The sequence below is a fragment of the Mastigoproctus giganteus genome, chromosome 4 (genome assembly GCF_048544385.1).
Source record: "Mastigoproctus giganteus isolate SK-2022 chromosome 4, ASM4854438v1, whole genome shotgun sequence".
Taxonomy (NCBI): Eukaryota; Metazoa; Arthropoda; class Arachnida; order Uropygi; family Thelyphonidae; genus Mastigoproctus; species Mastigoproctus giganteus.
The window spans coordinates 110,504,092-110,519,273 of record NC_143578.1 but is presented as its reverse complement, the minus strand read 5'-3'; the positions used below and the strand labels follow the sequence as shown (position 1 = coordinate 110,519,273).

The window sequence follows — 15,182 nt, the reverse complement described above, 5'->3', positions numbered from 1 at the left end:
TCAGTTTTGAGTTTAAGGACCAGAAGATCAGGGGAGTAAGATGTTAGCATTAGTAGCGGCATGTGATGCAAGGAAGAAAGCTTATACAGCATCAGTCAAAAAAACCCCACCACATTCAACTCTCCATCCACTCCAAAAGTTAGGTTTGTCCAGTTCTTCCTTGAATTTATTTAAGATATCAACTTCCACAATGACAAATGGTAATCCCCACTGATTAAAGGCAAATTTCCGCACATCTATTCTACAGCTGCTTTTCCTCAATTTCAATCTATGCCCCCTCAGCATTGAGCTAGCTCAAACCATTCAAGGCCTTATACACCTCAATCACATTGCAGGTGCCTAGTGTCCAGACAATGCAATTTGCAAAACTTAAACCTTTTTTTGGTAAAAGCACCCCCATTGTTCCCCTCACCAAACTTGTCTGTCGCTATACTCGTTCCAGCAGCTCTACATAGTTCCTAAAATGAGGCCTCCAGATGTGTATACAGTACTCAAGATGTAGCCTGACCATTGCGTTATATAAAGGGATAAATCACCTCCTTATCCCTGCTAGCAAAATTCCTATATATCATTGACAAGACCTCATGAGCTGCTCTGGCAGCCTGTCTGAACTGCTCAGAAAACTTCATATCTGACTGCACAATTACTCCCAGGTCTTTTTCATTTTCTACCACCTTAAGTGTAGTACCACACAGTTGGTACATTACTTTGGAGTTACTGCTACCCATATGCATTACTTTGCATTTGTCAATGTTAAACTTTAGTTTCCACCTCTTAACTCATCTCCCCAACTTTTCTAGATCCTGTTGCAGTAGAATACTGTCATTAACAACAATGCCAACCTACATATTATCTGCAAACTGCATTAAGTCTAATATACCTTCATCTATATCATCGATAAATATAGAAAATAACAGTGGAACAATGAGCACTGGGGGGGGGAGACTCCACTAATAACATTAGTCCACAAAGAGTCATGTCCATTGATTACCACTGTGTTTTTCCACTCAACCAGCCCCTTTATTCATAGCAGCAACTTTCCCTTAAGGCCATACTGCTCCTTTTATACAGCACCTTCTATGAGCAACGGTATATGATATCAAAAATATTTTTTGCTCCAGTTCCTTTGTGACCACATCATAGTATCCAATCAAATTGGCCTGGCAAGATTTCCCCCTTTACAAACCCATGCTGTGCCTGAACTATAGCTGCAGTCTTGTTTAGATGATCCTGCATTGCTTCTTTAACTAATGACCCCATTACTTTTCCTGGAACAGAAGCTAAACCAACAGGCTGTTGAGATGCTGGAAAATATCGGAAAGTTGAAAATCGGTCATCGCAAGAAACTTTGATGATATAATGCAACCCGACGCACAAGGCCTGTTTTATAATGAAAGTTGAATGTTGGAGAGAGCACTGGTTACTGCAGTTGAGTAGTGCATTCATTATATTCCAAGGCTGATGGGGGGGGGGCTGTGTTTTCTCCTCTCATTTTCCAGATTTTCCTTTTGTGAAATAAGGTGTTTTATCTCACCCTAGAGCTGTCACCGGGTTATAGAACAAGAAAAACAGATACAGGATTCATTTGGCTCTGACATCACTGTGGCAGGATATTGTTCGAATATCCCCCAGGCTTTGTTCAGTGCCTTTTTTTCTTTCTTTCTTTTTTTTTTTTTGTTTTGCTGTTGCACATTCTGAATTCTACCATGGTTTTGGAAATGGTGGAAATCAGGTGGACTGAAATTGCAATTGTAGCTGTATGGGCAGTTTTCTGTGATGCACGCGACTGCATTATTGATAGGCTCCAGACTGAGTGCAGTGATGTCAAAATTTACCAAATGGAGAAATGCATTCCTGTTAGCTCAGTCAGTCATCCACCATGGTAACATTCCTTTTGTAACCTAAAAGGAAGACAGTCTCCCACTATGTAAGCAGGCCATCACGGGTAAGCAATCACTTCCATATGGGTTTTCCTCTACCACCCAGTAAGTGAACATAGGAGAGAAAGGGAGCAGATAGAAAGATAAATGGCCGAAAACATATGGATAGTCATGTGAAATAAGGTATGTTTCCTTATTTAGAAGGTGAGTTCATTGTCAGTGTTCATATTCTCTGATTTGGTCCCTTCTGCTGATGTCAGCACTATCCCACAGGGTGTTATGTCCATTAAAATCCTCAAGAAGAAAGGGAAGGCAGCTGCATAACAAAATCATCAATCTCTCAAGGGAATATTAGTACCAGAGGGCAAATAGATAGAGTGGACTGTTCATACGGACTCCACAGTAAGACAAATTGTTAGAGCCTATGATGATGGTTGTAAGTTGCAAAGGTTGAATTGCAGTCTTGCTGCCCATGAGGATAGCAACTCCTTTGAGAGACCATAAAACCAAGGGAGCAGGCACTCCAATGCATGGCTCCCAGTGCAGAGATTTAATAATTTTCATTTTTAAATATGATGAATATACTACTAGTTTTTGTTAATGTTATATTCCCAACTTTTTCAAACAACCTTAGCTGAAAAGTAGTCCTGTACAAGTTTATATACCTGGTGATGTTGTAAAAGGGTAAAAGTATTCTGGACATAGTCTAGCTTGTGCAAAAGGGCTCAGTATATTGTGTGAAATGCCTGAATTGCAGGATGTGTTATATCAGTGACACAAGACAGAGAGTTGCATCTTGGAGTCAAGGAGGCAATCAGCATAGCTGATTTTCCTTGTTCTGCCCGGGATGGGCATTATTGATGCAAGCAGCATGCTAATCATCAATGCTCCAAAACTGAAATAATTCAGTACTCACATAAATTTTACAATCTCTTATTGCTGGAAGCACTCCATATTTGCGCAGCAAATAAAGAGACCTAAAGAGACCCACATATATATATCATATTACAACAGAGTTGGCTATCCTGCAACTGGATGAGATCTGCTGCATTCCTTATATTTTAAAAAATGCATTCAGCTAAACTCTAGTTTTTCACCCCATTTTCCCCTCCCTTCCCCCTCTCTTCTCTTGCCAGGATTATCTATACGTTATTACATATGACTGCCTTTCCTTTTTGTCTGATATCTTAGCACTGTCTTATTTGTCCAGTTCCTTGTCAGTGGTCTCAAGAACTTTTGTTTCACGATGCCCAAGACCTTTTGTGCTAGTAATAGTTACCAACAAGGTTTCCTCATGATGAAAAACTCCAAGCTAACACTGAGTTAAAGTTAACAAACAAAGGATGGTACCAAAATTTATTTTTGTATTTTCTTAGTTCTTGGCATTATAATGATCTGTGTGTTTAAATCTATGTATTTCTTTAGTTTTATCGCAACATTAATATGGGGAAGTTGATGATACTCCCTTCATTCCACTTAAGTAATGCAACAAAAGAAAAGTTTAAAATGAGGATGTAGTCATCCTCATAAATTGCTGTAAACATAATAATTAAAGAATTGAAAATCAACATAGTGCACTGTTTTCCACTAAAACTGATCCTTTCCTGCATTAAACCATGCCTTATCTACATCACCTAAGCTTACATATGTGATGCAATATAATACAGTAAAGCATATGTAGTTGTTGCATTTTTAAAAAAATTCTTTTCAGTTGAAATTTCTGTTATCTGCTCTGATCAGTCATGCTCATTAGACATTTATAATGCTAATTAACAATCACCTTGTATATATGCAAACTGAAATACCTTCACACAACAATTAATACGTACCCCAAAATTTGAAGCAGCAAATCGGTCACTGGCAGAGACTGCACTTGAAGCTGCAGTGTGTGCATAGTACGCATTAATATTAGCCAGCAGAGTACTCATTACAGCAGGGACTCCTTGGCACATGTATTTGGTAGAAAGGCAGTGAAAATGGCTGAAATAAATGTTCAGAGAACACTGGTATCAACATTTAGCACAATGTATTTATTAACCTAAAAACTATATTGTACAGGGTGTCCCAGTCAAAACCAGCCACAGTCAACAATATGGTTTAGGGTACACAGTGAGTACAGTTGAACCCCAACTTATGAACACAATCCATTCCTTGAAACTTATTCATAAGTTGAATTGGTTTATACCATAAGAAATAACATTTAATTCATTAATACATACACAGATAACTAGCAAAAATCAATCCTACTCATATAATGGAGGAAAAACTTGCACAATTAAAATGAATTTAAATATGGTAGGAACTTGTTATCTAAGCTTCCATTAACTGAGCCAGCAAAAAAAAATAATAATAATAATAAAATAACAAAAAAAAAAAAAAAAAAAAGAATGGAAGAAAAAGGGTGGTTTGAGATCAAATGATTAATCATATACCTGCATATCTGCTCAAACTTGAAATCAATAAATAATGTTGATCTCTTGGAATTCTGGGAATTGTAACAATTTAAATACATTGTATTTCAATATAATATCGGTGTAGACAGCTATCTCGTTGTGAAGGCACCCACAATATCAGATACAATTAAAACGCTGCCTTTACATTAATTTGAACTACAAACGTAGTTCAAATTAATGGTAAACTATTGTGTATCTACACTGATATTATATAGTTAATTACCTAAACCCATAAGAAATTTGTGCATTTTGTTTTTTAATTGTATTTCAATATACTGCACTGTCATCTACACAACATAACAGTGCAGTATAGATTTAGATGCTAGCATTTATATAAATAATAACAGCTGCAGCAGCCAAATAATATATAAAAAAATTAAACTTATCAGCCAAAGCATTTATAACTATGTCTTTAAACATTTTTATTAAATGACATATGAGAATAAAATTACAAATTTATCAATTAAGTGCATGCCATATATAATGAAAATTTACATATGCTATTATACTGCATTTCGTTTAATAAAAACTTTTCGAATTACATATTTTTTAATGCAATTACACTGTATAATTAATATAATATGGTAAGAAATGAATCCCAAACCCCTTATAACAAAACCCCCAAAAAAAAGTTGGAGTTCTACTATCTTCTGTTATAATATTTTATAAATGAATAACATTTAATTTAAATTTGTATTAAAATTGTATAAAAATATATTTGTATAAAATTTCTATTAAATAACATCAGTTAATTTTTCATATGGTTTTTATATAGTACAGTCAGTCCTCGTATAGCACGATAGTTGTGTTCCTAGAAACACTCGTGCAATGCAAAATCGTGCAATATAAACAACAGGCCCTATGGGAAAAATAGGGTTAGGTGCCGATCACCCAAGATTGAGCACACATTTGTAACCAAAACATTACCAAACACAATAAATAATCGTAATAAAATACGTAAGTATTTTATTACGACTATTACGTAATAAAATATTGCTAATGCTGTAGCTTCTATCGTAAGCAAACTTGTTTTTTGTTTGATTTTCTATCCAAACAGATGACAGCCATTCCATCTCTTCCAATTCTTTGTGTCTTAATCTAACGGATTTTAATTACACTTTGAGTTGTTCCTGCTATGAAAGTTGTTTTTATTTTCTCTGCATTCTTTGTAATTCTCGGCGTTAGCTCATTTAGGTCTGCAGCACGTGCAATATCACATGGTCTTTCATTTTGCTTAAAGCGTTTCACAATTTCATATTTTTTCTCTACTGATAGAAGTGGACTGGCCATAAGCCTTACCGGGGAAACCCCAGTGGGCCGGAGGGATTTTGGCCATAAACCATAGTATGAGGCCACTATAAATTTTCCCGGGTAGGAATTTTTGACCCAGTCCACCTCTCTTTATCGATATTGCTTTTCTTTTTCTCTCTGAACCTGCAGTGTCTTCACCAGGACGGTTCCTTTTCACACCTTTTAAGTATTTTACTCATTTGTAGGGAATAAAGAACAATTACAAAACGAGGCACGCTTGATACACATAAACAAAGCTGCGCGGCTGTAGCAACTGAATAAACAACACCGTAAAGGCAGAGATACACTATTAACACCTCACATTTTACTAAAGCACATTTCTAGGGGTTACTACCATAAAACAATAAAAATTCAATAAAAAACAATAAAAAATAAAAATTCAATAAAACAATAAAATTTCTGGGGGTTACTACCATAAAACAATAAAACAATTTCCAGTTGCGTTTCTGCAAGTGGAATCTGTTATAAACTGGTAGTAAACTCGTTCTAATTGCATTTGCGATTATACCGATAGCTGGAATTGTGTTGTTTTTTTACGTTATTATGGTGAAATGTGTTTCCACTTCACTGATATAAAAAACATAAATACATTTTCAGAATCTCCTCTTCATTCCTATCGTGTTGCGTTTGGTTGGGGTGATTCTGCGCTCGACTGTCATTTCTTGTAAACACAAAGGCGAATCGTGCATAAGCGAATTCGGTTCGTATTATATGAGATATCGTTCCCCTATTTATAAATCGTGTATGATCGAATTCATGTAGTGTTATACGAGGCTGACTGTATAAGGTTTTGCTAATGCATCCTGCTTATATTATGTCAAGTATTTGGTGGTCACAGGCATTTAAAAAAGAAGCGTGTGCTACGCACTGCTGCTCCTGCCCACCTGGCTACAGAGGCACCATATTATGACAGTTCATTTACTTCACTTCCATTGATGATGGTTAATTTAGCAAAGAAAAAAATATATAGCTTAGGTACCGTAAGAATCAATCATTTTCTTGGCATTCCACTAATCAATGACAAAGTTTTGAAGAAAAGAGGAAAAGGATCCCATCAAGAAGTGACTGCTCTAATTGAAGATATTGAAGTACGGGTAGTGAAATTGGTAGATAATATAGTTATAAATCTAATGACAACTTTTGCATCGCAGAAACAATGAACAACTGTAAACGATAAGACAAAAAGACAAAACAAAGTATCACAATCTCTTGACCAGCTATTGTGAAAACCTATAATCAGTTTATGGGTGGTGTTGATTTGATGAATTCACTGATTGCACACTGCAGAATTCACACTAGGTCAAAGAAATATTACCACAAACTATTTTTTCACTTTATAGACGTTACTGTTGTGAACTCTTGGTTACTTTACCATAGAGATTGTGCATCTACAGGTACCAAAAAAAAAGGAACATTGTTATTCTGCAAGAATTTAAAATGAGCACTGCTGAAGCCCTTCTTCTTGAAGGAAAAAGTAATAACCCAACAAAAAGATGTCAACCTTATGTAGCTCTACTGATGTGGAATTTTCAAAATAAAAGAAAAGATATCCTGCCACCAAAAGTATACCAGACCATCCATTTCGATGGTATTAACGACTATCCTGAGGTCACAGACAGAGGCAGATGTAAAAATGTTAACTGCAAGAGTGCCCCAGTATTTTTCTGCAGCAAGTGCAAAGTCCATCTTTGTATCACAAAAGCAAAAAATTGCTTTGTCAAATTTCATACAAAATAATTATAAATAATAATTATTGTTTGTTATTTGATTTTTATGAGCATTAGCAACTAAGGCCATATTGCTCCGTGATATGCGGTGGTCATTCCATGACCTTTCCGCATCCTCCGTATTTGATGGTGACGGGCTCGAACCCCGGTCTTTTTTTTTTTTTTTTTTTTATGAGTACCCCAAACACGAGAGGTGTTGGAATCTATAGTACTTAGTACCGTGCTTGGGTTGGAGGTTCAGAAGACGAAAGAAGACATTTGTTGATATTGGACTTGAACTTCTGTAGATTGTAATTTTCAGGAAATACGTATGAAGGAAGGTTGTTCCAGAAAACGGCAGTTGAATGAATAAATGAGGAAGATGAAAAGCTGGTTCTGTGGGTTTGTAGTTGGACAGTAAATGGATGTTGGCTGGTGGCGGCACGTGTTCGGACTGTTTTGAAAGAGAGAGCGGGAATTATAGAAGCCAGTTCAGAAGAACAGTGCCCATGGAAGTATCTGTAGAAGAGGCATGCAGCAGAAACAGTGCGTCTATGAGAAAGCGAGTGGAGAGACTCAGTTAGAGATGAATCATTAATTAACCTAACTGCCCTCATCTGAATGGAATCAAGAAGCCTGAGAGAGGTTTTGGGGGCACCACCCCAGATGTGGGAACAATATTCCATGGCAGGGCGGATTTGCGATTTATACAGAGTGAGCAGCTGTTTGGAAGAAAAGTAACGCCGAGAGCGAAAGAGAAAACCAAGTTTTTTAGATGCAGAGGAAGCAATATTTGTAATGTGCTTGTGCCAAGACAGATTAGAAGTCAGGGTAATCCCCAAAAGAGATATATCATTTTGCCTAGAAATCGGAGTGTCACTAAAGATAAGCATAGGAGCAGAAGAATCCTTTTTGCGAGATATAAGACAAGATTGAGTTTTAGAAGGGTTGAAATCAACTAAGTTGTCTTTGCCCCACTGGAGAATTACCTGAAGATCGGCATTTAAGGAATTGGCAGCAGATTTTCAAGAACTTGAAGCTGATTGAGCTGGACAAGGTTTCTCAAAATGGAAAGTTGAATGCAATGTGCTATCATTGGCAAAACTATGGATAAGATTTCCAGTCAATGGAAGAAGGTCATTGATATACAAGAGGAAAAGAGTGGGGGAAAGAACTGAACCTTGGGGGACACCGGCATTAGTGGAGAAGTTAGAAGACAGAGAGCCATCTACCATCACCCTCAGTGAGCGATCAGAGAGAAAACTGGATAACAAATTACTAAAAACAGTTGGCAAACCATAAGATGGAAGCTTGTTTAGAAGACCTTTATGCCAAACACGATCAAAAGCCTTTGAGATGTCAAGAGCAACTACTTGTGTTTCACCGAACCTTTCCATTGAATTAGTCCATAAATGGGTAACATAAGCCAGAATATCACCAGTGGATCGACACTGATGGAATCATTACTGGCGATCATTGATCAGACGGAAGGTTTCTAGGTAGTTTAAGAGTTGCCGGTTAATTGATTTCTCCATTATTTTAGAAAGAGTAGAAGTAATTGCAATGGGACGATAATTGGATGGGAGGGATTTGTCACCCTTTTTAGGAACTGGCTGGATATGAGCAAATTTCCAAACAGAAGGAAAAACACCTTTGGAATAAGAAAGTGAAAAAAAGGCGGCAAAGAATAGGAGTAAGTTCAGGAGCACAGGTTTTGAGAACAAGTGGAGAAATACCATCGGGACCTGGAGCTTTCTTAGCATCAAGATTCGTCAAAATCCTTCTGATATCCTTTTGACGGAAGGCCACAGGAGGCATTGAATGGAGCGTGTTAGGAATGGTGGGAGGTGGTTTACCAAGATCATTAATACATGAGCTCAAAGAAAAATGGGATGCTAGCAGGTCAGCTTTATCCTTGGCTGAAGTGACAACAGAACCATCTGGTTTGGACAGAGATGGGAGCAGAGATGGGCAAAAGTTGCGGCCAATAGCTTTGGCAAGAGACCAGAATGCTCGGCTACCATTAGGGCAAGAAGCAAGTTTTCTAGTCTTAGCCTGTTCAAACTCTAGTTTTGATTGATTAATAACTGCTTTACAATTGTTGCAAGCTTTGGTGTAGGCAGAAAATGAAACTGAAGAATTAGAAACAAGCCAATTACGATATGCAACATTCTTCTCTTTGACAGCCTTAGCACATTTATTGGAAAACCAAGGTTTAGATAAAGGACGAGATTTTAAAGTGGAGTGTGGGATAAAGGATTCCATTCCTGCAAGAATAATTTCACTGACACGATCTGAGCAAACGTTGACATCAGAAGTTTTGAAACAGTAATCAGACCAAGGAAAAGAAGAAAAGAAGTCTCGCAGGTCATCCCATTTTGCATTCTTGTAATGCCAAACAATACGAGGTTGGGAATAGCCATGAGATAAAGGTTCCGTTGGAGAAGAGACAATCACCAAGTTGTGATCTGAAGTGCCTAAAGGAACTCTCACTTCAACCTTGTACTTAGAAGGGTTGTTTGTGAGAAAAAGATCAAGCGTATTGGCTGTATGATTAGGATTGTCCGGTATTCTTGTAGGTAAATTAACAATCTGTGCTAGGTCATTCGTAATTGCAAAAGCCTCAGCATCTCGACCTGCTGGGTCGGTGTGACTAGAAAACGGAAGCCAGCTGGAGTTGTGAACGTTAAAATCACCAAGGAAAATTACCTCACTGTTAGGAAAGTTGGACTGGAGAAAGTCAAGTTGCAAAGAGAGGAAGTCAAAGAGCTCCAAGTGATTAGTGGAGTTGGGAGAACGGTAGAGACAACAGATGAATTTTACACAATGAGGTAGAGAAATTTTAAGCCAGAGAAGATCAAAGAGAGGAGATTCCAAATTGCCAAGTCTCTGACAGGGAATATCAGAACGGACATATGCACAAGTACCACCTTTGAGGCGAAAGGAATCATACAGCAAATAATTTGGACATCTAAGATGAGCAGTAGTTGAATCAACTGATAACTGAGATTCAGTCAGAAAAAGTACATGGGGTTTGGAAGACTGCAAGTGGAAATGGATATATTGGAATTGAGACCACGTATATTTGTGAAATGAATTAGGAAGTCCTTGGGAGGTTTAGATCTTTTCACAGATAAGCGTGCTCTATTATTTTGACAATTCATGGTGTATTCAATAGAAGAAAAAGTGGGTGGGACATGCTGTATGAAGTAACGAAATTTTTGTATATGGCGTACATGTGGTAAGAATATACCCAGATCCTTGACATAACGTGGCCTCAACAATGCTCCCCGCATACACACTACTCCGACTCCCTCCAGTCACTATCTGGCAGAGTAGAGGTAGTAAGATTATACACTAGCTGATCCGGAAGCCTCCTAGAGAGTTACCAATAGGTTTGGTCCGGTGTACTATCTAGCGGCCGGCCTGCGAACACCATTTTAGAGCTGTACCCTCGAAATGTAAGGAATATTGGATCTCGCCACGACATTCATCATAACCTCAAAAATCATCAATCATACTGCATGATGGAAGAGATAGGGAAGGGTTGACCGGAACTTAGCTCTAGAGACTAAACATGGGTTCCACCACTTCAAGCCTCCAATAAGCAAAGTGGTGGTATTTCACCGGTTGATGAGAGTCATCTACCACCTAGTACTGCCTGGTAACATAGAGGGGCGGCGTTCCTCCATGTGGTGTGGGCAGCACACCTCGACCCCTGCTTACGTTGGTTCACACCTGGGTGGTCACCCACCATGTACTTGTGCATGAAGGTTATACCCAGGATTACTAACAGTCCCACCATCGTGAAGGTGCAAGCAGAGGATTTGGCTGTCATAGACCGTCCGGACTTCGCCGAAATTGGGTCCACTTGACTTGAGTGTCACCCGAATATCAGTTCCATCAGCGTTTTAGACTCCCAGGTAGCAAGAACAGGTTGTCTGGCATATCTGAGAGAATGTCTGTGACAACCTCAAGGTCTAATCAAGAAGCGTGTGCTACGCACTGCTGCTCCTTCCCACCTGGCTATGGAGGCACCATGATAATTATATTTCTTATTACATTATAATTATTTGTAAATAAATTAATTTTTTAGTCTGTTGTCTTTTTTTATTAAAAAAAAATCAATGAAATAGGATGAAAAATAATATAGAAATAAAGGTGCATTTAATTTTTCTATATGCATGTATTATTCTTTTACTTCTCTTATTCTTTTACAAATGCATGCATTATGAATCCAAGAACAAATGTGACGATTTACTAACATATGAAAAAAATTGTAAATCTGACATTTTTAAATGTATTTTAGATTTTATATGTTAATAACTATGGAAATAAAGAATAAAAAAGGGGAAAAAAAATTTATTTTTTCTTAATAGTAATAGTGGTATGTGATGCAAGAAAGCAAGTGTATGAGCTTCTGTACCATCAGCAAAAAAAAAAAAAAAAAATTCACACAACCATACCCTCTAAATGTTTGTCCAGTTCCTCCTTGAATTTATTTAACCTATCCACTTCCATTAAAATAAAAATTCAGGCATTATAGGGTTAAATAATCTGTCTGCTATGGATAGCTTTGAAATGATCAATGCAAAAGATGGTTCTTTTATGGTAACAAATTATCAGAGCGTGCAAGATTAAGTTCCCAAAGTAGAGTTGGCAGTATTGTGTCTTGAAATACAGCAAGAAATATTGGCACAGCAAGATATTCCAAGCAAGGGGCAACTCCATTAGTCTGTGTGGGGCATGTTAATTTTTACTCTGTTTGCAAACATATAAAGTTATATAGATATTTCCAAATGGGAAGGGAAGGTAGATTGAATTTTTGCAGTATACTGTAAAAGTATACTGCAAAAAGATTATTGATCTCCAGTATACTCCAGAGTCATATACTGGAGATCAATAATCTAAATGAGACATCATCATTACTCCACAGTCATAGTAAAGTGTGATGGAGTCTGCACCTCATGAAATGGCTGATACAGATAAATGTATATTTAATTTCTTCAAGCTGGTTTGTAGAGGAGTCAAAAAATAAGGCCAAAAAATCAGACAGTGTGAACAAGAGGAACTGGAGTATTATAAATATAAAGTGCAAGATTAGGTGAAAGCCACACTGTTTGCAAAAGCAAGTGGTGAGGGATTTTTGTTTTGCAGGGTAATAGCCATTAAGGACCAAGATTCCATTTTAGCTGTCGTGAGTTGAAGCTCTTTCAATAATGTTTGTGCTCTGTGACAGATAGGAGATGGTTAGGTAATCTGCATACATATAGACGAATGTTTTTGGAATATCTCATATCAGGCTATTAACTCAGATTGCATGAGTATGTAATCCTGTGGAACACTTTCCTTCTGAACGTATGATATTAACAGAGCATTCTGACAGTAAGGATGAAAAGATAAAAGGGTCTGAATTATTTCAGGGAGATCCCCCCCCCCCACAAACGATAAATGTTCATATGAATTCCATGACACAAAGTTGTGTCAAAAGCTTTCTCGATGTTTAAGTTGACCGTGACCATGTTGTCTCATGACAAAAACATTGCAGATATGGTACTCAGCCTTGAGAAGCATACAAACAGTACATGCAGGGGGTGGAGGACACACCTGTGAAGAGTCAGAGGTATAGAGTTGCACTGATATATTGTTGGACCACCCATTGCTTTTAAAACAGCTTGCATTCTAGTGCTGCTTAAGTGTTTATGGTCAGAGCCACAAAAACTTATGCAACCCCAGTACTGACATACTGAGCTGGAGGAGATTATGAGATCGACCAGGATAATGATGACCAAGAGCCGCCCAAAGTCAACACTGTCTGACTATAGCCTGGAAAGGAGAGAGGGGTCTGAGAGACCTTATAGAGCAAGAGAAGATGAGAACCTGAGAGATTACCAGCAAAAACACAATGCCAATCTACCAAGCCATAAGGAAGACAGACAAATGACACACATTGCTCAACCTCAACAAGGAGACCTCACTCAAACAGACAGAAAGACAGATGAAGAAGGCACTCCACCGCAAACAATCCAGCACATTACCACGGAACACAGATTATGTGCTAGATTGTTTTTATCAGCCAGATGGAGTGCACTTGTGGACATGACCAGGTCATCAAGATCCATCAGACATGTCTACGATGCCACCTGGACCCAGAAACAATCCAGCACATCACTGCAGGATGCAAGGTTACCACCAAGAAGGAGTAAACTCATAGACATGACCAGGTAGTCAGGATAATACATCAGAATACAGCACAAAAATACCAGTTAATCAAAGAAAGTGTAACATATTAGAAGTATCGATCTCAGGCTACACTAGAGACCCCTACTCACAAAGTACACTGGGACCATGCTATAATAACGACAAGACGATCCTGCACAAGAGACCAGACATAACCCTCATTGAAAAGAAGGAAACGGATACCTACCTGATCGAAATTGAGGTGAAATGTCCATAAAACCTACAGGTTTGTTTGGGAATTTTTTAGGTGCATCGGCATATATGGCCATGGTGCGGCATACATATGGTAGTATGTATACTATTTCTTTATAGATCACAAGTCAGAAAACTGGTTTTTGACTAGCTAAAGGAGGTGGTATATATTGACCACTTTGAGAAAGGTAAAAATATTTGAGACATTTGTTTTACTGCCCAAAAGTAAAGTAAGTGTTAAAGGTTCTTTTGTTGTGGCTAAAGTGAAGAGATTCTGGTGTTCTATTGCAAATTTTGTGCATTCCACAATGATGGGCATCACAGAAAGCACTGCGTTACAGTGATGACACTGAGGGTGAATCTCCCCCTGTAAAAGATAATCATGGGTAATATTAGTGTGACCTATTAGCAGACAAGCTAATATTAGTTCCTGTTATCGAATTGGACTGAAGCTTGAAGGCCATTGCTCAAGATTTGGCTTGATATTTCAAAGCTAATTTTTAAGTTGATTTTTAACTGCTACTGGTACATGCATTTTTCCTAGATTATTCGTCTATAGTCGATGTGGAACGTTCCACATGTCATTGGGTGGTAAGTCAGCCGCTTTTGTGGTGTTATCCGCTAATTCATTTCCTGGAATTGCCATATGTCCTGGGACCCAACAGAAATGTATGGTTCTTCCAAGCTTGGATAAGGTTTATAAAAAGTTTGTTATTTCTTTTATGACTGGATGGGTGATGTCCACGGTGTTTTCCAAGGCTTTAAGTACACTTAGAGAATCAGAGAAAATCATATTGTTATACATCATCAATAATATTGATGAAGGTATATCAGGCTTAGTGTCGAAGTTTGCAGATGATACAAAGGTTGGCAGGGTTGTTAATGACAGTGATGGCAGTGTGCTGCTGCAGCAGGATCTGGATAGTTTGGGCGGATGGGCTAGGAAGTGGCAGCTGAAGTTCATTCTTGACAAATGCAAAGTACTGCATATGGGTAAAAGTAACCCCAGAGAAACGTACACTTAAGGTGGTAGAAAATGAAAAAGACCTTGGAGTAATTGTGCAGTCAGATATGAAGTTTTCTGAGCAATGCAGACAGGGTGCCAGGGCAGGTCATGGGGTTTTGTCAATGATATATATAGGAATTTTGCTAGCAGGGAAAAGGAGGTGATTGTCTCTCTGTATAAGGCGGTCAGGCCACGCCCGAGTACTGCGTACAGGTCTGGAGGCTTCATTTTAGGAAGGATGTAGATTTGCTTGAGTGTGTACAGAGAAGGGCAACAAGATTGGTGAGGGGGAATGAAGGGATCCTCTTACCAAGAGAGACTTAAGTTCTGCAAATTGCAGTGGCTGGAGACTAGGCACCTGCGCGGTGATCTGATTGAGGTGTATAAGGCCTTG

The 15,182-nt window shown here is 38.2% G+C and overlaps 1 protein-coding gene across 1 annotated transcript in view; it reads right to left on the bottom strand.

The window, feature by feature from the left end:
* unc-13 (protein unc13 homolog) overlaps window positions 1-15,182 on the bottom strand; it is a 1,321,962-nt gene that overhangs the window by 422,865 nt on the left and 883,915 nt on the right. Inside the window, exon 25 of the mRNA XM_090372343.1 lies at window positions 3,710-3,860. Within this exon, the coding sequence (XP_090228469.1) occupies window positions 3,710-3,860 (151 nt within the window). The remainder of the gene's footprint in view (window positions 1-3,709; window positions 3,861-15,182) is intronic.